This window comes from Parasteatoda tepidariorum, chromosome X2 (assembly GCF_043381705.1).
Source record: "Parasteatoda tepidariorum isolate YZ-2023 chromosome X2, CAS_Ptep_4.0, whole genome shotgun sequence".
Lineage (NCBI taxonomy): Eukaryota > Metazoa > Arthropoda > Arachnida > Araneae > Theridiidae > Parasteatoda > Parasteatoda tepidariorum.
The window spans coordinates 7,667,917-7,693,793 of record NC_092215.1 but is presented as its reverse complement, the minus strand read 5'-3'; the positions used below and the strand labels follow the sequence as shown (position 1 = coordinate 7,693,793).

The 25,877-nt window shown below is 28.6% G+C and overlaps 1 protein-coding gene across 6 annotated transcripts in view; it reads right to left on the bottom strand.

Annotated features, from left to right (window-relative positions):
• Positions 1-10,295: 10,295 nt before the first annotated feature.
• The window catches only part of LOC107440967 (armadillo-like helical domain-containing protein 3), an 86,354-nt gene continuing 70,772 nt past the window's right edge, over positions 10,296-25,877 (bottom strand). For all 6 annotated transcript variants that reach the window (XM_016054069.3, XM_071188418.1, XM_016054068.3 and 3 more), the window contains 6 exons: positions 24,967-25,049; positions 22,375-22,501; positions 22,006-22,081; positions 19,485-19,563; positions 17,013-17,129; positions 10,296-10,501 (listed from right to left, as the gene is read on the bottom strand). In XM_016054069.3, the coding sequence (XP_015909555.1) occupies positions 10,409-10,501; positions 17,013-17,129; positions 19,485-19,563; positions 22,006-22,081; positions 22,375-22,501; positions 24,967-25,049 (575 nt within the window). In that variant the 3' untranslated portion in view covers positions 10,296-10,408. The remainder of the gene's footprint in view (positions 10,502-17,012; positions 17,130-19,484; positions 19,564-22,005; positions 22,082-22,374; positions 22,502-24,966; positions 25,050-25,877) is intronic.

Here is a 25,877-nt window from a genome sequence, read left to right as displayed (position 1 = left end):
GTACTCTAGGTACATCTTCAGGTCCCTTGCTAAGGATTTTAAATATTTAGCCGGTAAATTTGCCAAATATGAACAGTATTCGCTCATTTTCGAAAGTCTTCGCCAAATGCAAGTATTAAATTTTTTCCTCATAGAAAACTATTTTACGATAGTTTGTATCAAGATTTTGGACTCAGTTCTAATTGGTTAGGCAGCGTTTCTAACGAACATCTGAATGCAATCAAATAAAAATACTGATTTTTTTTAAGAAAAATTCATTTTGACGTAGTTTTGAGGATAGAGTAAAATATATATTTTTCCTTCTAGTGGAAAAAATCATTCACCAATACTTTTGTCGGAACACAATTTTATTCGCCAAATTTACGATTTCATTGCATTTTGCGAAGTGCCGAATGCTTACCCAAGTCGAAATTTTATGGTTTACGTCGGTTTCAGTACGATTTATGATGATCCAACATCATTTGATGGACACCAGCATCCAACATTTTGCGTTCATGGTTTTTGACATGCCAACAAATTTCCATCATTCCCTGATGGAAAGTGCTACTATGATGGTAATACTATGATGATTTACCATCGGGAGAAGTTTGATTCTTATGGACCATCAATCCATGATGGTTCCAACTATATATTTCCATGATGTTATATTGGGAATTCTTGATGTATCTCTGGAAACCATCAAAACAATTTGTCTGTTTTTTATATTAGACCATCATAAATCAATCAGAATTCTTACATTGAGATGATGGTTTTTCATGATCGACCCAACATTTGATTTCTAGGAAACTATGATAGAAATTTCTGATGGTTCAACTTGAACGAACCATCAAATCAAGTTGCAGGACATCATAAATCAGACCAAATTCTTACATTGGGGTGAATTGTTCACTTTTGACTGTATTTCATATGAAATTCACTAACAGTAATCTTTAAAGTGTTTTATTTTAAATATTATAGAAAAATTAAAACTTAGGAATTTAATGATAAATTCATATTCACCAATTATTCATCTTTCTTAGATAACTTATTTTTGCATTATTATGAAAAAATGTTACACTCTTAATATTAAATTTGTTTTTAGATTTATTGATGATTTAATTTTCAAGATTATACTATTTTATTAAATAATATTTATCGCGAGAAATTCTTATAGCTTCGTTGTCAGGATGATAATATTGATTTTAATTTTTTGGATTTGAGTATAATAAAAGAAGAAAATATTTGATTTGTTGATTTATACGATAAAAGAAATAATTTTAATATAAATAAACTAATTACTTGGAATTCTAATGTTTCTAAGAACATCTATTTTAATACCACTTTTAATGAAATGAATAGGATTTAAAAGTATATGTAGTAATATTTATTTATCCAAAAAACAAATAGATGAACTCTTTCAAAATCTGATTAAAAAAACCAAAAAAAAACAATGAATACCCAACTAAAGTAACTAAATTCGACATAAAATAATTGAGTTAATTGTGTATTATAGTAAATAAATTTACTAAAAATTTCTTTATTAATTTATATATTTTTTACCATGTGCAAATCCATTTCGGGCAAATCCGTGATTAATTGAATGTGAAAAACACGCAATTAATGTTTCCTTCCCTTTTCTTATAGTAAATATCTTTACATTTTTTATCTTTAAAGTTAAGGTTAAAAAAGTTTAATTTTCTGCTTTTCAACAAGAAAAATTTGCAATGAATAAAATCTTTCGCGGTACATGACATATACTGTGATGCATATATTGTGAAACAATTGAAAGTCAGAGTTCTAATGCTGCACTCTCTTTAAATTAAAAAGTCTCCGGCAAAATTTCTCATACTATAAACCCTTCGTGTAAATAGATAAGGCTCCAGATTTCAATGAATGAATATATAAATGCGTTCTTTTTCCTCGATTTCTATATGCATATTTAATAATTATTAAAACAGTTTGTTATATTGATTTTATAAAATTTATTAACAGATTTCCCTAACATTTACTTCTTTAAGAAGAGATTACGAAATTATTCGTATAAGAGTTATGCGACAATTAAATTTCCACGCATAGTCGTGATTGAAAAATAATACAAAATCAAATATAATCCGAATATTCACAAAATATATTTTTAATAAAACAGTAGTATATAAACAGTAGTAAATTAATGAATAAATAAAGATGATAGTGATAAAAAATAAGTTTAAATAAAACAACTTCAAAATAATGAAAAGTTATAATCGCAATAATGAAAAAAAAAACATTAACGCTTTTAAAAATACCATAAAAGTGTTAAGCATAGAATTATTTGGTTAAATTATTAATAACTGAACATTAATAACATAACAAAAATTTAATTAAATCACTCAACTACAAACTAAAATTATTAGCTAACATTAAGTTTTAATTCATGGAAATTTATGATTTTAAAAACATTATTTACATTAACTGATAAATATAGAATTATTTTATTTCACTTTTGATAAATTGTCTGAAATTAAATAATTTTAATTAAAATCAAGACTAACTTTTTGAAATTTCAAGAAAATAACTTATAAATAAAAATTATTTTGCAATTAAAAAAATCCTGAGGTGGCACGTGCTTTCCTCGACTAATCAGCTTTATATCTCTTATCTTCGATGGTATTACTTGATGCCATTGCATTTAGAAATTTACTTTTTGGCCACTCTGAAGTTTTCAAGTGAATGCATTACGACTTTGATATCATTTAAAAAATGATTAACGTTGAGGCGATAGAGGATAATTCCCTAGCACCCCTCTCCAAGCTCAATCCTAGTTCTTCCCCCCTCCGATTTGGACAGTTGAAGATTGAGTAAGGATTTCGCCCACTGAAGAGGGGAGAAGTTTGGGGCCGAGGTAGCAAGAACATGGAGCGGATGAGATAGGGAGAAGACCGGCGAGTGAGCCGGAGGCAGCGGCAGCTCCGTTTAGCCATATCAGTCGAAAATAGTTGCAAATAGTCACCGGTGGCAACCCTGTGTTAGCACGTGTATTATTTTATAGCTTTAACGTTAAAAAAAAAAAAAAAAACTAATGAAATGTGGGGTAAGACTGGGCAACTAAGATTTGTTTTGATGGCCTGTTGGAGCTATATTGTTCAGATAAAAAAAATATTATTCAAAAAATAAATAAGGATAATTTTAAAACAAAAGAATTTTATCACAAAACATGTTTAGCGTATTCCACGCATTTTTTTCTTTTTTTTGGGGGGGGGGGGGGNTTTTTGGGGGGGGGGGGTGAGAAAGCTCTTACACTTATAAGCTTTTTATTTTTCAATTTGAGTCACATGCACAAAAAAAATTTTAAGTTGAGATAAATATTCCATCATAACACATTGTATCACTAATCATATATATACAGGGTGGTCCTAAAATATGTATCAAAAATGTAAAGGTAGGTAGAGGGGACATAAATAAGCATATTTCGGATAGGAATGTGTGTGCGGTAATGGCACATTAAAGCACTAGCTTGTAAAGCAGTATGAATCAGAGGAAACTGAAATGACAAGTAAAGACAAAATAAAATAAAAATTTATCAACAGTTTACAAGAGGTGCTCGAAAGAGCAGCCACCAACATCGATACAAGATTCACAGCGACGGCGCATGGATCGACGTACATTAGAAAAGACGTTAGGCATGTCGAGCACATGTAAAGCAGCAGCAGACAACCGGGGAACAAGATCTTCTTGATGGGACTCTCGTACACCAGGCTTTTAATATGACCCCAAAAGAAAAAGTCCAAGCAGGTAAATCAGGAGAACGTGGTGGCCAGGGACCACCCCGTCCTATCCAATGCTGGCCGTAGACAGCGTCCAGGTGATTTCTGACGCTCCCTGTACATCCTTTGAGCAGCTAATTCGTTTCCTTGTGCAGCCCCATACATGAAATGCACGTCGGCAAACTCCACATTGGTGAAACGATGCATGCTGTTTGAGATCCGTGCGGGAATCCAGCTAGCAAGCGCTTTTATACGCCGCAGTCATCAGCGCTACCTACCGGCTCAAGGCGGCATTACCGCTCACACAATCCTATACGAAATATGCTTATTTAAGTCCCCTCTACCTACCTTTACATTTTTGACATATATTTAAAGTTCTGTAAAGAACGCCCATGCATTTTATTTTTAATTTTATAGCCGTCGTTGAACAGCCGATCCAATTTTTTGGGTTTACGGCTACTTGTGTCCAACTCCGTAGCCATGTAATTTTGAACCCAATACAGAAGATAAGGGAACTTCTGGATCATGTATTGGGGGAAATTTGTATTCATGGAGGACTTTTGAATGGATTTGAGTTTCACGGAGAGGAAAACCACGAGAACCTCCCGCAGTTAGCCTGACTCTAACCCATGATCCGTCATCTACCACTGAGGATATTTTGCGTAAACACTGTGGTCGGTGGAAGCCGGAATTCGTATCGACCAGCCATAGCTGGGATTCGAACACGGTTCACCTCATTGGAAGGCGAGGGCTCTATACCCTGAGCCATCGTGGCTCCATAATATGTATTTATAGATTCCTTATCAAAATGGAAAACCAAAACTGGGGTTCGTAACTCCATTTTCTTTCCTCAATCAAACCTGTTTTGCTGTTTATTGCCCTCCAGTATATTTTGTCTACAGTCAGAACTCTCCTAGCCATTCGTCTGGATCCGTGGTGGTGACTATGGTAACTATTTCAAGCAGGGTTCTGGGGTCACTGTTTAGGGCAGGTTTCGGCTCTGGTCGGCGAGAGAAAGGGCATTATTTCCCCGGTCTATTGTGTTAGCCCTAGAGTGAAGAGAAGCTACCCTCCCTGAAATGCGCTATTCCTATTTCCATAACAGCAGACGGCCTCAGACTTTGTGGCGAAGGGTGTTTTTATCGTAGACAAACTATACTGTGATTTGGATAGCGTATTTATTTTTTTCTTGCTTACATATAAATTTGTGTCCCCAATCTGGGATTCAAAACACATTAAGGTAGGTCTTTACAGAACACCCTGTTTTTCTCCAGCACACGTATACTTTATCAAACATCATAATTGTTGCTTAATACATGAAAGTGAGCATTGCTTTCAATTTTCAAGTTAAGTATAGTAACTAAAACTTGCACAAATAGTCAGTGAGATTTTAAATCTGGTCACAGTTCGAAATACGTGTTTACGAAAATGGACATGCTTGTAATATGAGAGTTTGCGAAAATGAACTTAGCCTTTGATTCCGTTTTCAAACTTCCTTTCTGAATAGATATATAATTTATTTTAAATAATAAACAAATGAATTCAAATAAATTTGCATAAATCTTTTTCTATTATTAAATTAGTTTTTTTTTGGTATAAATCAGCAGTTATTTTTCCAAAGATGCCACGGCTGCTATAAATTTAAAATAGTGAGATAAAACTTGCGTTGTACGAATTTAAAGTTTGATAACTCGTTTTCTGTTTCAATTTTGATTTTTACTGTAGAATTCTTCGATAAAATACATAATTTTGCATAAAACAAAATTTAATTCATTAAATAAAATTTTGAAGAAATTTCAATCTATTTTGTTTTCTTTCCCAGAACATAATTTTCCAAGTGTATCTTTGTTATATATTTTTTGTTGTTGATCATTTTCATAAAATTTTAAAATATGGAGATTTTAGTTTTAGGTAAGCATTGATCATACATACCCCATCTCCTTTAGGTGCTTATGTAATACTTAAACGATCCCTGCATAATTTGAATCTCAAAGCCCAACTACGTATTAACACTGAAACAAATATAACAACTTAATCTCCCCCTTTAGGTGCTTTTTATATCTCAAGAAAAGTATATTTTATTTTTAATGTGTATTACGAATTACGGCTTATTCATGAAGTTTGGATACTCTGGGTAATGCTGCTCTCCTAAGTCTGACAATATTTCTGAGAAATCCCAGTTATATTTGAAAAAGATCACTGTTTCTTTCAGACATATAAGACATGCGCATCCATTTTATATCTGTCGCTAAACAGCCGACCACTAAGTTTTAACTCCGTAGCCTTGTAATTTTGAACCAATCCAGAAGACAAGAAAACTTCTGGATCAATACCCCCCCCCAGAGGTATGTTTTGTTATGGGAACAATGGTGACTCGAAACTTTGACTCGACAGAGTCAACGTGCATCAGTCACCATTCATTACACAGGGAGTCTTCGGAGGCGGGGATCGAACCCACAACCTCTTGGACATGGGCCCAGTGCCTTACCAACAGGGTTTAGGCTGAGTCTAAAAATTCATTAGCAAAAAAGCTAAAATCTGAAAAAAAGTGTTAGCAAAATGCTAAAATGCCATTAGGCTTATAAAATTACTTTATATCAAACAAGTACTGTAAGTTATCTGACAAAGAATAGCTTAATGTACAAGAATATCAAAAAGAATACCTATAACAAAAAAAAAAACACATTTATTATTTATCAAAACATTTTGGTTTATAATTAACAATCTTCCTTTCTTTCATGTTTGCCCATTTTACAAATGCTTCTTGAAAGTTAAATGCACTTTCAGGGCCCTCAATATTAATCATTAACAAATTGTTTACATGGTTGATTAACAACCTGTTTCGAATATTAGTTTTAATCAAATTAAGGCAGCTAAAGCCCCTTTCACAGTCAACAGTGTGCATTGGTATTGTTGCACAATACTCTATAACAGAAGTTATTAATGGGTACTGTTCAGACACATCATTGGTATATAAAAATAAAAGTAATTCATTAAATGGCATGTTTTTACATCGTTTCATTATGATGTGTTTAAACAATCCCCATTCACAAAGTAATTCAGTTTCTGTAAACTGAAAATCTTTTCTGGGAGATTCCGAAAACAAATTGAAAATGCAACGGATTTCCTTTACACCATAATGCTGTAATTCTTCCGAACGATGGGGCATCCTGCTAGGTATAAATATATTGAACATTTCGATTTTATCCAAATCTCCCAATCTATCAGTAAGCTTTTTTTTAATGGAATTTAGTAAAATCCTTTAGCAAAAATGCGAAAATGCTTTGTTGAATTTTAGCATTTTTGAGGGGTCTTTTCTCATTTTGCGAAAAAAGCTACCGTAGCGGAAACCCTGCTTACCAACCAGGCTAATCCAGTCCAAAACATCCATGTTTTTTTTAACAATATTTTACAACCGTCGTTGAACAGCCGACCCAATTTTGGGTTTACGACTACTAATTTTCAACTCTGTAGAATTGTAATTTTGAACCAATCCAGAAGACAAGAAAAATGATGGATCAATATCACCAGAGATATGATTTGCAATGGGAACATGGAGGACTTTGTGACTCGACAGATTTACGTGCATCAGTCACCATTTACTACACTGGGACAAGGCTTTGTTTTATAACCGTCGTTGAACAGCCGACCCAATTTTTGGGTTTATAACTACTAATGTTCAACTATGCAGCCTTATAATTTTGAACCCAATCCAGAAGACAAGGGAACTCCTGGATCAAGTATTCGGAGAAATTAGTCTTCGTGGAGGAGTTTTTGATGGAGCTAGCCCGCATTTGCGTTACATGGAGAGGAAGACCATGAGAACCTCCCAAGGTCAGCCTGACTGCAAAGGGATTCTAACCGGTGATCCGTCTACTACTGAGGATATTTCACGTCAGCACCGTGATCGGTGCAAGCCGGATGCAGAATTCGTATCGACCAGCCATCGCCGGGATTTGAACACGGTTCACCTCATTGGAAGATGAACGCTCTATCACCTGAGCCATTGCGGCTCCGTGGATATGGTTTTATAAAATCGAAGTTCAAAAACTGAACTTTGCCTTTTCAGAGCAAGTAGAATACATTTGGAACGAATCATAATGTAGATGTATAATCAGCCAAATCTACCATCTTAATGGCCTACATTTCTTTTAGCAGTGATGAACATTGTTGGAAGTTCATTTCCATGCCTACCAATCAAAAATAGGTGGAAAGTCTCTCGAAACGTGTACAGGCTGTCATAGATGCAAAAGAGGTACAGACAGTGTATTAGAGAGTTAAAAATAACTAATACTTATTCTTTCAAGAATACTGAATTTCTTTAGTTTCAAATAAAAATGCAAATTTTTTTTTAAACCATCAAATTCTAGGGAAAATAATTTTTCCCCAGTATAGGGGTGATTGTGAGCCCAACTCAAAAATTCTGAAAATTTCTTGAGTAAAATATTTAATGACGCATTTCAAAAAAATTTATGTATTTATAAATTTAAATGATTGGTATTTTCAAAACATGAAATTGTAAAGAAATTATATGCAGCATTAATTTAAAGGAATAATAATTTATAAGTTTATTTAATCTCTAATCACTTTTATTATCCTACCAGAAAAAATATTTCCAAATGAAAGAGATGCCAAGTATATATTCTAGTTCTAATATTTTTAAATAAAATATCTAAGAATTTCTATACATAAATTTGATCGATGATTTCTTGAAACTTCTGGACCTTGGATTTCTGAAAACTTTTGGATTGCGGGTAGTGAAAAACCCAGAAATCTGGATTTTTCTGGAGCACAATCATCTCTAATTTTTCCAATTCTATCGGAAATCATTAACATTCAGTGAAACCTTGCTTAAGCGGACATTATTGGGACCGAAAAATTGTTCGTTTATGAGAATTGTTTGTCTACGATAAGGGTACCCAAATAGCGATGTTTACCACTGTAAATTTTTTTAGAATATTTTCAAGGACATAGAAAAATTAAATAATATATAAGGATATTTATTTAAACCTTTAAAAATATTTATTTCTATACAAAAAAATTTATATGAAAAAATTTTAAATACATTTAGATATTTGAATTCTAGATGTAGCTGCAGATAAATTAATATAATTTTCCTACTAACACAGATATTAAAGTTAGTCATATGATACCGAATAGGAGCTTTTAGTCCTCAGTTGGTTTCTCCCTAACACTTGGTAGGAATCACTTGATAGGAAACGTGATTAATACCTCCTTGAAAGTAAACCTCCCACGATGCACAGAAAAAAAAGCAATAAGGACCTAATGAGTTGATTATTCACAATTGATCACCTATCAAGTGTCTAAATAAATGTTTCATTTATATGAACAACTCAAAGATTATATTTCTGTTTTTTTTTGTACCCCAGCTGCGTTAAATACAGTCTTCAAATTATTAAGAAAACGAAAGAAATTTTCAGTGGTGAAGAAGCACTGAGAGCATTTAAGGCGTCATTTCAAATTGAGGTGTCTCATTACCTGTGTCCTCCTGAGGAAAAGATCAAAAGATGCTACTGTCTGAATTATTTCACAAGAACAGTATCATTTTATCCTTTTTCTTTGCAAAGACAAAACAAGGTGACAGGACAAAGATCGCTTCCTTAGTAGTGAAATAGCTTAACAATATTTTTAGTTAGGGATGAGGCAAAAAATTTACATGCTTTCAAAATGGTGAAAATTTTCATTCCCCCCCCTCGTAATTTAAAACAGAATTTTTTTTCCTGCAAAATTTAAAAAAAGTAGTGTCCAGTTTGAAGAGATAGAAATACGTTTTAGAGCAAAAATGACTCCATGTTCAATTACGGGAGTATACACTTTGCGGAGACTGTACATAATGGTTTATTCATAGAAGATTCACGGGTAATTAAAAATATGTTCATATTGAGAGGCATCTCTATTTTTCAGGAGTGTCCTTAACAGAAGGTTTCACTGTATTTGGTGCCAAACTTGCTGTTTTCTAAATTAAAGAAGATAATGATACAATATAAAGATATATTACAAGGAATCCAATAATACATTTTTGGAAGCCAAATATACTGTTTCCTAAATTGAAGTATTTAATGATACAAAAGGAAGAATCGTAAGTTTTCATACTCTAATATTAAAAGAATCACAACAGAGAGAAGACAATATTTATTCCCCTACCTTCAAAAACTGGAAGAATGTTACCCATGATTGTAAAAAAAAAAAAATATCTTGTGACAAAAATATTCCATGAAATTACTCAGTTCAATGACAAATGTTGACAGATTAACCAACCCACCTGTTCTACATTAGGCAGCATAGGTCACATATAATTACACATATAGATCACATATTATTACTTAAATATATTCATTTCTGATCAGTTTTAGGAATTTGCAGAATTCAAAAATTGACATTTTCAGTTCTGCAAGGGTTAATGTCATCCTAGAAAGCTGATAAAGGTTTCACTAAACAAATACTAAAAAGTCAAATAGAAAAACAAAATTTGTTTATCAGAATTCATAAAATATACGTTGTGTGAAAAATTCAGTAGATTAGATAATATAATTGAAACAGTAACATGGTCAATAAAATCGAAAACATTGGATTTTTATTAATATAATTTGATTCATATTTTAGATAAAAATGCTAAAATAAACACATCTAAGGGAACAGATAAAAAAAATGATTCAAATAGGCCTTCAACTAATTGATGAAGATTCTCTGAGTAATTTATGCATATCTAAGGACTTGAAACTAGAAGTATTGCGATATTCAGCAACAATGCTCCGCACCTGAAATTCAAACATTGTAGAAAATTATTAAAAAAATTAAAATTCTTAGCTTAGAGTTTTATTATTAAAACTGTAACTGCAAGAAATAATTTTGATCAATTTTTAAAATTAATGAAATAGGAACTTTTTTAATGGTAGTCTTTAAACATAAAATATTTCAAATAATTTAATTTTTGGAACTTAAGGGATCACTTTCTTTTGGATTTTCTCATTTTTTTGTTACTCTATCATCAAAAGTTTGTTAAGAACATCAATCAACAGCACTTTTCTTAAAAAGAGGCCAAAATAAAGACTTTGCTTTATTGGATTGGAAGGATAATTTCTAGAACTTTAATGATTTTTTCTAAAAAATGCAATAAAATTGCACAGTTGTTAATTTTATTTTATAACTGTTGTTGAACAGTCAACCCAATTTTTGGGTTTCTGACTACCAATGCTCGTTTTGAAAAAGCCAGATTTTCCAGTGATCTTTGATCCAGTGAATCTTTTCGAGTGAACCACTGGATCTTTGAAAAGATCCAGTGATCTTTTAATATCAAATCATTCAAAGAGGCTGATCTTGCTGCTAATACTCAAGCCTACATTTTTTTTCCAGAATCAATTTCTTTTAAAGACTACAATTCAATGGGCAATGATGTAATGACTTATTGATTTGTTACAGAATCTTTTATAATTGAATAAATAAAAAGTTCCCAAAATGAATTAGCTGATGCTGTTTCTTCAAATTAAGAGGATGAAAGGGAAGAACAGCTAAAAAAAAGACAGCTTTGTTTCTTAAATGGATGCTTACAAAGCAATTAAAACTGTTCGTTCTTTTGCTATGCGAAGTGAAAATTTCGTGTAATTTTTAGATACAGTTGATAAATTAGCAAGCATGCACAAATGACTTTTGTCAAGCATGCACAAATACGAAACAAAAACAGCTAGCTATTACGAATTATTTTGTTAGTAATCCTCTCTAATTTTTTACAATAAATCAGCTAACTCCTATTAGTTAGTTATTTTTCAATAATTGTTTTATTTGCTTTGACAGATTAAAAAAATAAAGCAGAGAAAGAAAGTATACTTTTAAAACTAGTTCTGAACTATAATGTTTTTCTTTTTTTATTTATGAACTTTATGACTTTATTTTATTTTTTAAAGTGCTTTACTTTGACATGTTGTAAGAATATTTATAGCAGTTAGTAATTTAATATAAAGTGCAAAAAAAAAGATATCAAAATATATAATAGCTTACATATTCACAATAGAATTTGATGCTTAGAAAACACAAAATTTCTGCATATTGTAAGATTCTGGTAAAAAAATTTATGAACTGATAACGTGAATAAATTCTCTACCCCCTTTCGAGTTGACATTAACGAGGTTTGACTGTGTGCGTATGTATATATATATACATAAAACAAAATGTAGTTTATTATCCCTCCTGGCGTTTCCCCTCTCTCTTAGTTTCTTACTTCATGCGGCAGACACATTTTAGAAAGATTCTACCAAAAGTGTCGAGGGTCGGACAAAAGGTATGCTTTCCCCCTTCTGCTTCAGTTTGTGGTTAAAAGGGGTGATTATCGGTCTAGGTGGTCAAGGAGGGTCAAGACAGTTTGATGGATGAATTGTGTTTCGTGATTCACTTTTCTGAAAGTCGTTGTTGAACTTCATACAATCTTACACTTTTCTCTGAAATATCAAGCAATTCTTTCGTTCTGATAAGATAATTACTTTCAGGTTATGTTACATTCTTTCTTGTCCTTAGCTTTTTCACAATGATATAGTTGAAATATAACATCAAAGGAATGCTCAATGAAATGGAGCTGAATAGATTCTTGTGATTGATAATTTTTCCTTCCTGTTTCCTGTGATTTCTTTTATTTCCCAGATACATTTGCGGCTACCGTCTAAATTTTTTACTTTAAAAAATGCGTGTGCATTTTAAATTGCCTCATTTCCGAATTCAAAGTACAATTTCGTTGATATACAAGCTAGTAAAAAGTCATATCTATCTTTTAAGTATATTAATGATATTTTTAAATTTAAAAAAATAATTAATGAGTATTTTTTCAATTATGTTCGATTAGAAAAATAACTGCTGTTTAATAGATATTATTTATTTAATTCCCGTTTTATTTCTCTTTTTCTTTGAAATTAAGTAAAAAAAAAGCTTTCGCTAAACGCTGCTGTTCTAAAGATGGAATATTGTTAAAAACGTACTTAAAACTTTTTAATGTACGTTAATACTATTTAAATAGAGTTCGTATTGAATTTCAAGTTATTTGGATAATTTATTCTTAATTCGTGTTTTAAATATTTAAGTAAAAGCTGTTCAGATTACACTTTATAAAATTGACTAAAAATATAAATTTTTATATATACACTAGTTAAGCAAAACTGCATATTTTATTGTAAATTTTCTTATTTTATTTTATAGGGTATTATCAATAATAAAGCTTAAAAAAATTCGTAACCTTATGAAATTTTACATACAAAAAATAAATATCAGTCCTGGAATTGTTGCAAGAATATTATTTTACAAGTAAATATAATGATTCGTTGTAGTTTTGTCCATTGCTGTTAAATTCAAAGGAATGATTTTAACAATATAGATTATGCAATGATATATATTTGGAAAAATAAATCACGTGGAAGTAACAGAATTTAAATATACAAAAATAAACGTAGTTATACAAAAATTTTTGGTAGTATTGGTTTAAAATATTTAATATTGATTTTTTTTAAAAATTCATCTCTTTGCACCATGTTGCTCCACGGAATCAGCTATTCCACACTAGTAAAAAATGGCGACAAATAAACACAATGGTAAATAACAAACAACAATAATTGTTTTCGGCTTATATAATATAGTTCGTGAAAAATTGAAAAAATGTGTTAAAAGGACTTCATCACTTTCTCTCCCTATCTGTTAGTAGAAAAAAACGTTGTTCTGCGTTTCTTATTCATCGAAACAAACTGACAAGAATTAGAACTAATGGTTATGACATAAAAATGCTTCTATGATTATGCACACCTCTTGTATAGCAATAAAACAACATCAAAAATGCTTTTTTTTTTAAAAAATGATAATTTTTTTTTTCAAAATTGGAAATAGCATATAAAATAAATATAGGATTTTTTTTTAGATTTTTTTTTTAGTTTTTACAGTTCGCAGCTTAGCAGAAAAAAATCAAAGAACGTATGTAACATAAGCAGAAAAATTTATTGAAATAAGGAAAGTAAAATTTTCTGCATTACTTCGGTCAAATATCAATAAATTAAAGGTCATAACAACTTTTTATTTTCTAGAAAAATTAAATTTAAAAATTTTTTTAAAAGAAAATTATTCTTAAGAAAATTACATTAAGTTTTATTTGTGATTTTAATTTATATGGGGTAAAATATATTTAGAATGATAAAACTTGTATCCCTTAATAGTCATATTTACTATTCACAAGAGTAATATTTTAAAAATATTGTATTTATAATAAATAGCAATATATTTATGAATGTTGTGGATTATGAATGAAATTGAGATTGTGGTTGGGCACAAAAACTTATTGCTTTTTTTTAAACATATGATTTGTTGGATTATGTTTCTTAAATTCGTTTATAACGTCATTTACAAATTCAAAAATATACAATTCCAAAGAATCAAAATAATGTAATGTCTTCCATTTTAGTTGCAAATATTTTTAGAACTTTTTATTCAAGTAGCGAGTTAATTTTTATTCCAAAAGCAAATTCTGCATACAAAATGCATCGAAAGATTACTGATGAAGTTAAATGGATATTTTGTTGCAGAGTGTTATTGAATTTTATTTTATTTTACTTTTAATCATAAATTTTATCCATTACTTCGATTATTTTACTTGTTAAGTTCGCAGAATTGTCGTGTACTTCATTTAGGTTCATTTATGTTTCATTTTTAATTCCAGCTTACTTTTATTCTTATTTTTTGTTTTAAGTTTATTTAAGCTCTATTTTAAGTTTTTTTTTCGCAGTCGAAGTTTAGACTTGAATTGAATTGCAGAAAATATAGTGACAAATCTTCTCTACATTTCGCATTTCTCTAACTTCTGTCATACACTTTTAGTACTATACGCCCATTTTTTTAGTTCACCTTTTACAGTATTTTTGACCATGAACAGAAAAGAAAACGTGCTCTTTAGATGAAACTGTATGATAACTCGTATGGACACTAGTATGATAACTAGTATGATATCTGGACACTAGTATGATAAGTATTGTCTAGATTATATTTACGTCACAATAAGGGTTTGTTTATCGCTTTGCGTTCCCCCATTTCAAATTAAACTTCTGAAAACTCTTTTAATAACTTAACAAAAACTTCATGTAATTATCTACTTTAGATTTCAGACAATCAATCGATGCATATTTTAGTACGAATGTCAGTACTGTAATACTTACGTTGGTTTTTTCTGCCCATCTGGATTGAACAACTTTTAAATTCGTGAAATATTGGGAGATCTGAAAGTAATGTCATTTCGATGCACTTGATATTTGTTACCAAGATTTTATTTTTTATCAAAAATGTATTCACCCTTGTTATCAACAACCCTTCAATTCCGGATCGTAAAAAAAGGGATTTTTAAGACTATCGAATATTCAATGCGCCGAAGCGTCATTACTTTCTAGGTTTCCTGAATATTTACAAACATGATAATTACAACACAACTCGAGCTTACATCCTTGAGTTTACACACACTTTTATTTGGATTTCGAATGATATTATAGAAAAAATTGTACTTTGAATCAAATTAATGATGAATTTAATTAAAAATAAAACATCTTTTAGAGAGAAAAAAATCTTGTTTGCAAGTGTTCCAACAATTAAAGTATATAAAATGTGCAATGATTTTAATATTTTATTTTAGTTACTGGAATTTTCACAACGATTACTTAAATATTTTAAATATAATCAGCTATACTTTTAAAAAAAATCGTTTTCTTTAAAATGTATATCTAAATGTATGTATATTTAAAGTGTATTTGAGTAGAATAAAATATTTACATTTACTTTGTGGACTTGAAAGAAATATTTAGTTTATTATAACTCACTTAGTTATTTGGAGTTTTAACAGCTTGTACATTTTTTTATTATTATTTATTAAGGAAATTAGAGTTTATTATTAAACTTATTTATCATTACTGAAATATTTATTTATATATTCACATGTATGAGAAATGTATTTACTAATGAAAAAAATTTCGATTTTTTTCTCTATCCATGAAAATGCTTTAATATCATTAAACTAAAGTACAAATAAAACTAGCGTTTTGAGTGATGAGATTTTTAGAAAAATGCCGAGAAAGTCTTTAACATTACAAAAAGAGGAGAGAGTGCTTTAAGAGTTAACTTCATTTGCCAGATAAAAATTTTTTAAATTTTTTTGTAAGCAACATAATACTTAAAAAAATTAACTATTTTAAATAAATTCGTTAAATACTATAGAAAACTAGTAATATTAGAAATTCATTAATTAGTTCATTAAATATTGCATTTGTTTAGACAAGAAATAATTTCCTGCAATTTACTCTAAAATGAAAAATGCTTTTTCGAAAATTAATTGAAATTTAAAAATACGAAACGATTTTATTTATTCAAAGATTTAGTATAATAAATTAAGCAATGAATATATTTTTTAAAAAAAAATTCAATATTTCGAAAGTGTTGGAGAAAATAAAAATGTAATCTGTTTTTTAAAGGTAAACTTTTGGTTTGATTGGGGTTCAAACATGAAAAAGAACGCAAACTATTCACATCTATTCAAACAGAAATATTCTAGCACAACAGTGAGTGATTTACGATGACAGCTTATACGCCTCTCAATTTGTGAGCAGTAGGAGGTTGAGGGGGAAGGAAATATTCTAGTTCAGAAAAAGACGTGATCCCCGCTCCAGACCTAGAACGTGAACCCGTACATACACGGGCAAGCCGCTTTCAGCATAGAAACCATGCCCGTGTTATAACGGGCTTGACACCAGGAGGGTTAAAAAAGCTAAGCTTTAAAGTTTTTGCACTTGCTATAATGGGAACAGAAATAAATTTTGAATAGAAAAGAAATAGGACAATTTTTGGAAAACTACTAAATTCATTTCCAGAAACTTATTATTTCTACTCTTCTAAAATACATTAACACAATTTTTTTTAATTGTTAAAAACCTGACTTAAAAAGTAAACAAAATAAATAAATATTTTTAAAAAAAATTTTAAATATGTACATTGAATATTGGTTCAGTATCTCAAAAAGGAGATATTTTATGAAAAAAGTAATATTCACAAAGTGAATTTAAAGTTTTGTAAAGATTTCAATCTCTAAGTACAGAAATCATTTCAGTAACCAAATCACCAATCAGAATGAAACAAATTTGGTCTTAAATTGGTCATATATGAATATAGTATAACTAAGGTAAAAATTGACTCAATCTGACATAAGATTGAAATTTTAAAATCTTATATTTGTCTTTAAGGAGAGATGTATGCAATAAATCTTGAACTTACCAAAGGAGTAAAAAATGCAGTTTCAATAGGTTTCTCAGTATATCTTTCATATTGATCAAGGTTATCATAGAGTTTTAAGGTTAAAGTGTCATAGTTACTCCTTACAACGTCTAAAACCTAGAATTCGAAACAATATTAATACATGAAAGTAGAGTTTAAAAAGTAGGAATAAAATATTTAAAATCTTGTGACTTGAATTGAGTCATGGTTGTCCCAATTTAATAACATTTAATAAAATTAGTAAACTAGTAAACATTATTTTAATTGATTAATTTTGCAACAAACAGTATGTGTATATTCAGTTAAATGTACAGAGAAACCTATGAATGCCAAATCTCTTTAGAAATGTGTTATGCAACTACTCTTTCAAAGGAAGATGTTACGATAAAGAATTAAAAATTATTACGAAAACAAAATTTTAAAAAAACTTAATACACAATCAGTAATAACTCTTACTCAGCAAAAATAAGCAAATCACAATTCTTATCAGAACTTACAAAATATTTGAATGGCCCCCAATTACATTTTGTAATGTTTCCTTCTTCAACACTTAGTTTAATAGATCAAGTTCATACTTAAAAATGCACATATTGACAACTGGTTAGGCCAAGTTTCTGGAGGATAATTTACACAGACCACCAGAGAAAGGATTATATGTCATAGGCTTGGTAAAGGTGTTAAATTATACTTAAGAAAATGCTCTTTATATCTGTTTTTCAGCATAAATTTTGTTGTAAGTATTCCAGTTTCTGTTGACAGGAATATCATAGAAGGGGGAATAGACACGACAGTATTTAAACTAAAAATCAGGTCGTATCACTGACATGGAATAGGGGAGGAGCAAGGCAAAATTAATTTTTTTCAGAGGTTTAATTTTTTCACCAAAAATGGGATGCCTGACTAGTTTAGGTCAAATATTTCATTATGACCTTCTGAAGCTTTTATAAGTCAATCTGCATCATAACAACTTGAGGGTAAAACAAATTGGAAAATTTAAAGTGGGTAATAACTAAAATTTTAATGGTCATAACCATTATTTGACGTTCCTCATGTAAAAGGTTAGTTTTAAAGCGAATGCCATTCATTGTGTTTGGTATCATAAATATCTGGTGTCTATTGTTGTTTAAAAGTTACCACAAGGTTTAGATAAATATGGCATCTAAAATTAATAATTGTCTTTAAAATATACACTATGATGCATAAAAGTTTTATTCACAATTTTAAAGTTAAAAAAAAACAGACAAAAAAATTTCATTAGGTAGATTTTATAACTCAAAGACTTTTCCCAAAACTTGGCTGATTTAAAATTATCCTAAAAAGAAACAGCAGAGGTTAGAAACATAAAATATTGTAATTTTTTTTTACACATAGCTATAAACCACATATTTTTTAAAATAATTTTCCTTATTTTATTTAAAAATTAAAAAAAAAGTTTTCAAAAAGTATCCTAGCAAATCCATATGATAATACATTTTGATATATCAATATGATAATAGATTTGATGTACTATTTTTAATACATGCATAATGTATTACACGTCGATGACAAAAATATTTTTTTCTGATAAAACAAAAAGAGGAAAACTTCAGTTGTTATTATTTTATCATATTTATTGCAACTATTTTCATACTTCCTTTTAATTTCTTACTTTTCTAGTACAGATAAAATTTTACAGAGTTAAAGTTCCTCTCATCATTATTCAGTGTTTACAATATCTCCTGCAGAACCACTAAACAAAACATTTCCGCTAAAGCATAAAATCTCTTGCAATTGAAGTTCTTTTTACTTTTTTAAAATGAAAAATTTCCCCTTAAATACTATTATCAACTACCATGAAAAAATACATAGATAATTTTTTCTATGTTGGACCAAAGTTACTCAGGCAAAGGGTACTAAACATTATGAGATTAAAAATAAATAGATATATGTTTTAAAATATTTTTCACATCCATGTCTATTTAGTTAATCACAGATGGAAAATATAACAGTTGGTTTAAACTTGAAGTTATAAGTGTAATATAGTTTTTGTATTTAATTTCACTTTATTGTTTATAAAATTAGTAAAATTTTGTTTATTGGAAATACTTTATAATCAATTGTTTGAAAAGTTTCTTTTTATTGTATCATGAAATCTACAGTATTTTTTTCATTCTGCGTTGACCACTATGTTTCCATTTCATATATCAAGGTTTTAATAAATTAATTTATACAATATTAGTAACACTTGCCTAAATGAAGTGAATGCAAGTAATTATGTTTTCTTATGCTTGGTCTTTATTCAAAGCTTTCATTCCTTTCCAAATTACCTTCATTATTTACAAAATCAACATGCTAAAAGCTAAGTTCACATTTCCACTATTTAAAAATGATCTTTTATCAAATTAATGTGCCTATTTATCAATTTATACAATAATAGAATTAGAAACGCTCACTTATATACAGTGAATTTATATTAACTATATTTCTACATACTTGGTCTTCAGTCAAAGCAGATAAACCATTATCTGCCAAAGTGGATTCAATTTTTGGAGAGAAATGATTTATAATTGCCCTAAAAACAATTAACAAATTAAACTAATAAATATCACAAATAAAAACGGATACAGAATCTACAGAAAGTAAACAAAATTATAATTAGAGTGAATTATTGCACAAAAAAATAAAATAAATTGATTGACAAGTATAAATTACACAAATAAAAAAAAATATTAAAAAGAGAACAGTAATACAAAGTGCTTAAACAAAGCTTCTATTTTTTAGGCAAGACTCAGTGAAAGCTAGAAATGGAATTCAAGTTGTCATAACTTAATTAAAAAAATTTAAATTGCTATGAAGATATTATATTACAAAATTTTTTATTTTTTTTCTATTAAACTAACACAAATCAACATAATAGATACAAGATGTTAATTTTTTAAATAAAGAAAATATAAACTTATTGAACTTAAGAGAATAAAAGTTAAAAATACTTCAATATGTAGGCATAATGATTTATTTAGTAATTTTAATACCTATATAAAAAACGATTAACTTAACTCATACATTGTAAAAGCTGCAATCTTAAATAGTTCTTTCTGGAAAATGTGTGAGAAGTGAATTGATAGTTTTATAGCTGCATGGCTTTAGTGCCTTTCTACAGAAACAACATTTTGGTAATAGCCATTCCAACATGTTCTGACCATAAAAATTAAGTTATCTTTATTGCTTTCAAGTGTTCCCCAACAGCAATGACAAAAACACAGCACTCTTGCACTTAGAATACACTCAACTATTGTATAAATACTTTGAGCATAAGTTACTCATGGAACATTAAACTGAAACGATTCTATGAAAGTTATCTGCAATGTTTCTAATGTTGATTATATGAAGATAAACAATCACATGATATCCAATCTGCATTTTTAACATATTGGCAATCCCCATTTTTTATGCATACTGCTGTTATATACAACTGCCTTTCTATAATTGCCACAACTTTAACATAATACCAATAATTGTGGGTGCATACCATGTCTCAAAAATTGTATGCCCAGGGCAAGTAATAAGTTCAACCAGGCATGTATTGTTTCATCCTTTTAACTAAAAATGCCCTATATTAGGGCTGAAGTGCCTCTTCAAATTTTTATTACAAAAAAAATAAGGATTTATAAAAAAAGTTAGCTTATTCTTTTTCTCCCTAGTCACACATACTTTTATTTTTTTAATGAAAGGTTTATCTCAATGGATATTCATAAAAAATAATAATTATAAAAGTTGAAATTGAAACAAGAAAGCAAAAGAAAAAATTATATTTTAATAACTCTATATTTGTTTTAATAACTCTAACATAACATATGCTTCAAATCAATTACAAAATTTAATGTTCAGGAGAATTTTTGATTTGTAAAGTTTGAATAAAATTCTTTTATATTTAATATTCATAATTTCTTTCACTGTTTTGTCTTTCTGTTATGTGAGGAGGATTATGCAGTAATAAGTTTCCTTAAATAAAAAGCCATATTCATATGTTTTTATTAATATACTAAAAAAGATCTTTGAGAATGTAAAATTTTTGTTCTGGCATACATTTAATAAACTAAATGATAAAAATTATGATACTTTAAAGTCCTGGTGAGTATAATGTAAATTGAGCATTTATAAGTAAGTACTTAAAAACAGACCATCAATTACATACACTGTAAAGCTTACATACTACATTAGCAGATATTTATGTAATTTGATATTTTTGAAATACTTTGTTATAGTGCTGTTGAGAAATTTCAATGCCATCTTCATATTAAAAGTTTTCTCTCTCTACCTTACTTAATTGTTTGGAATTTCAAGTAGGAAAATTTCGGAGAATGTTTTTTCAGTTTACAATTCAATTTTAATTCCAAATCAAATCACATGGAAAAATGGGTTTTGTTAAGAAAAGAAGAATGCAGCTTAAAATGAAACGTTATCTGTGCATAACCACCAGATGGTTAAAGCAAAAGAAACAAAAATAAATAAAAAAGTAAAAGTTATATCTTGAAAGCTTTTCGTATTAAAAACTCTTTCCTTGGACACGCTTAAATTCAGTTTCTTTTAGTTATGTCCATTTGCTCGTACAGCAACAGAAATGTTTTTTACATAATAGGATACTCATATTTACATAATGGGATAATAAGGAATTGTAAAGAGATAATTTAACAAAATCAGGATGTTAATCTCTGATTAGTTGGATGCTTAGACTTTAAATCACAACTGAAGACCAATATTACTAAACTGAAAAATGCAAAAACATTTAAACTTTAATAAGAAATAAAGTCATACGTGAAAATAGCACTTCCCATTTTTTTCATTAATTTTTAAATGTTGATAGGAAGCTATTTGCGTACCAGTGTTTTGTGCAGCAATTCGTTGATATTTTCAGAAAAAAATTACAAAAACACCGTAAATGAGGATATTTGGACTCGCTAGTGTGAAAACTGACGAATCTCAATGAGGAAATGAAGGGGCAGAAATAACTTACCTAATATTAACAAGACTATTCATTAACTTAGCAGCATACTCTTTCCATTCACCATCACAAGTTGTATATCGCAAAGCTGTAAAAATCATAAAATTTAAATATTTAATGCAATTTCATCACAGAAAAAAGTTTTCTATCCACACATTTTCAAATAATAAAAGATGCCAATCTTTGAGAAAACTCTGCTAGAGTTGTTTAAAATTTTTCTATTGTCTTCTGCATTGAAAAAAAAAAATGAGTTCGTTGCATCGGAGAAATGTCAAACAAATCCTAATAATCAAAGTAAAAAAAATATTAGATACTTTAATAGCATCAATAGAATCAATATGCAATTCTTTTTTATCATAAAATAGAGAAATCATAACTTACTAAGTGAGTATAAGTTATCAAAAACAATATTCATTCTAACTATTTCATAATATAATTCATCATAACAAGAAGGTGCAGGCAAGAACGTATCTCCAAATGTGATAAAAAGATTTAGAGTATTCATGACCTACAAATATAAATGTATCAAGTGATTAAAAACTGCAAGACGTTTTATGTAATGTGCAAATGTTAATAAAATTTTTATACAACAAGAGTAAATAATATAATTTAATTTTTTTTATGTTATAAAGATTTAAAGACTAAAAAGATTCAAAATGTTACTAAAAACAGAATATTAAAAATTAGCACAGTGTTAAAAAAAAGAGCATAACTTTAAAGACCAAGAACATCAAGAAATTCTAGGTGAAAAGTTCTTTTTATTCTGCAATTATACATTTACAAAAGTATTTAATTCACGCAAATAATTTATCAGGTTTTTATATTTAATGAAATTTTATGAATAATATAATGTATAGAACATGGAGCGAGAAACCTGCAATTTTTTCATGTTTAGGAGTGCAATCATATAATATATATTGGTATAATTACAGAACATATTATACACAGACTTACATTAAAAAAATAAATCAGAAGCAAACATTTTTCTAGAAAAAAAATATCAAATTTAATTAGACTTGTTAGAAATATATTGAAGCCAAATTTCAATACAATAATAGTCTGCTATTATGACAATTCAATATTACAGATGGAATTGTTGTTATAGTGAGCTTGTCGCTATAAATCAATACAAATCAATAAAAATATATGAACATCAATACAAAACAATAAAAATATATGAAATAGACACATTTGCATATATCCCTTATCTTTTGAACAACTAATTTTAATTTAAAAAAAATACATGACTAGAGTAGACTATTTATGTCTACAGATTAAAGACTATACTGGGAGTTTTTGTAAAATGCATGGAAAAAAATAATAAAATTAAACGCAATAGCTTTTGATATCATTGACAATACTCAATATTGATTTCAATAATAAGCTGCCAAGGGAAATAAGGGGGCATTTCATATAACAATAAAATAACATTTCATAAAACATTCAACAAAATTCTCATTCTTTTGAAATATACAGCCAGACTAGTAAAATATGCAGAATTTTTCTTTTTTAAGGAGGAACATAAAACTCTATAAACATAAATGTAGAAAGATGTCTATTTTTCTCTTTTGACGCTCGAAATGAAAAAAAAATTCTTTTATTTTGCCCTTTATTAGTTTCTTTATTAGCAATTGATGGAGACTTTGAAACTTTTTGTAATAAAGGACTTCTCATAATATTCTGTGCTAGTCACATCAAGTTTTCACTATATTAAAAATTGTGTTCTATGCCATATAGTATTTAAATCTAGGAGTGACTGCAACAGGAAAGAGAAAGCAAAGTTTGAACTTTAAAATTTCAAGTAAAAAACGTAATCCCAACAATTAGCATTGTATGGTGACCATGAAACCTTAAAATAATGTTACATAACAATAAAGTGAGCAAGAAAAAGGTGAAAACATGTAGCAAACTGTACTAGATTTATTATATAAATGTTATATTAAAAATGCATACCATATATGAATGCTTCATGAAAAATAATTTGATTAAATTCTTTTCCTGTTTTTGAAGTACAAATTTTTTTAAAAATACTAACACTCTTATTACTTTTTGATTTAACATAATTTGATTAAAAATCAAAAGAAGAAATTTCACTATTTTTCTTATTTAAGGGTTGAATGCAATAGAAGAATAAGAATAAAATACATAAGAAATTGATTTTCAGCTTCGTAAAAAAATAAAAACAAAAACACATTTTTATTAATCTTTACAGATTTTAAATTTATATTCCTCTAAAATTGATTTTAAAGCATATACTGCAATAAAATATAAAGAATAAAATTACATCAGAGGTACATCTAAACTAAGGTAAACAACGTTAAAAAGCACAAAAATATTATTAAATGCAGACAGCTGTTTCTTATGCTCAAAGGGCAACCTTCATCAGTGCAACTGTTGCACTTCTTAAACGTAGTTTATCTTAGTTTGTATTTTAGCACAAAGGTTTAAATTTATATTTCTCTAAAATTGATTTTAAAGCTTATACTGCAATAAAATATAAAGAATAAAATTACATCAGGGGTATATCTCTAAACTAAGGTAAACAACGTTAAAGAGCACAAAAATATTATTAAATGCAGACAGCTGTTTTGGATGCTCAAAGGGCAACCTTCATCAGTGCAACTGTTGCACTTTTTTAACGTTGTTTACCTTAGTTTGTATTTTAGCACAAAGGTCACCCACTTGTGTATGTACATCTCTAAAGCTAAATTGCTACAATTTAAACTTTTCTTTCAATATTTTTCAACACACTATTTACAAATAATCACCAGTTTATAAAATAATAGAAAAAAGTTTATTTTAATCAAGAGAAAAAATTAAACATGTCTATATACTTGAAAAAAATATTATTTTGAATGAAATAAATTGGCAATCAATTAAATCTTTTTAAAATGCTATTATATAGATCTAAAAATATGTTTAACATTATAAGATGAGTAAAAGAAAATTAATAACTATTATAAGTAAGCTTACCTGAATACATAAATGAAAAATGTTGCAATTCTTTGTAAGCAACCCTTCTTGAGTGACAAGGAACTTAATTAAACTAATAAGAGCTAAAAAAAAAGGGGAGGGAAAAACAACTTTATGAGGAGATTGTTAAAAAGATTACAAGCAGTTTCATATTTTAAATGTTTCTAGTAAGGGAACAAAAGTAAATAGGATATGTTTGAAATATAAAATGGTAGAGAATAAGTTCTGAAATACTTATTTTAATATGATAATGAGTTTTCTTTAATCTTGATAAGAAACTCATCTACAATATCACACTGCCTTCAACAATATTACTTCACAAAATAAAGTTATCTTTTTCTAAATGTTAAAGTCAATAAATTGTTAATTTCACTCAAAGCACAAGATAATTACCGATTTTCATGCTTGATTTGATTTGGACAGTAATGATTTATATAGTTTAGCCTCAAACATTTATTAAATTACTTTGTATTTTATACAAAAAGGATACGGTATACTTTGTGCTATGTAAAAATAAAAAAAACATGAATAGAGCACAAATGAAAGAATAGAAATAAACATACTATAGTTTGGTTCCATAAACAATAATCTTCCAAGAATGCTGAACCTAAACAAGAAAAGCTCCTTTACCTTAAAGCTAACACTGTAGACTGCAGTTTTCCTTCTAATATTATTAATCGCATCAATTCAAAATTAATCAGGCCATCCACCAAACTGTCTAATTCGAATTTTAAAAATTTGATTGTTTTATATTATTATCTGAAAATCAGTCCTTGATTTGTAAATATTTTGAATAAATTTGAGTTTAAAAGTTCTTCCAGGTAACAATTTCACCAAACTTAATTACCCTATTGCTGATATTAATAGCTGGGGTATTAATTGAATTTTGCGACAATGGGTCTTGCACATAT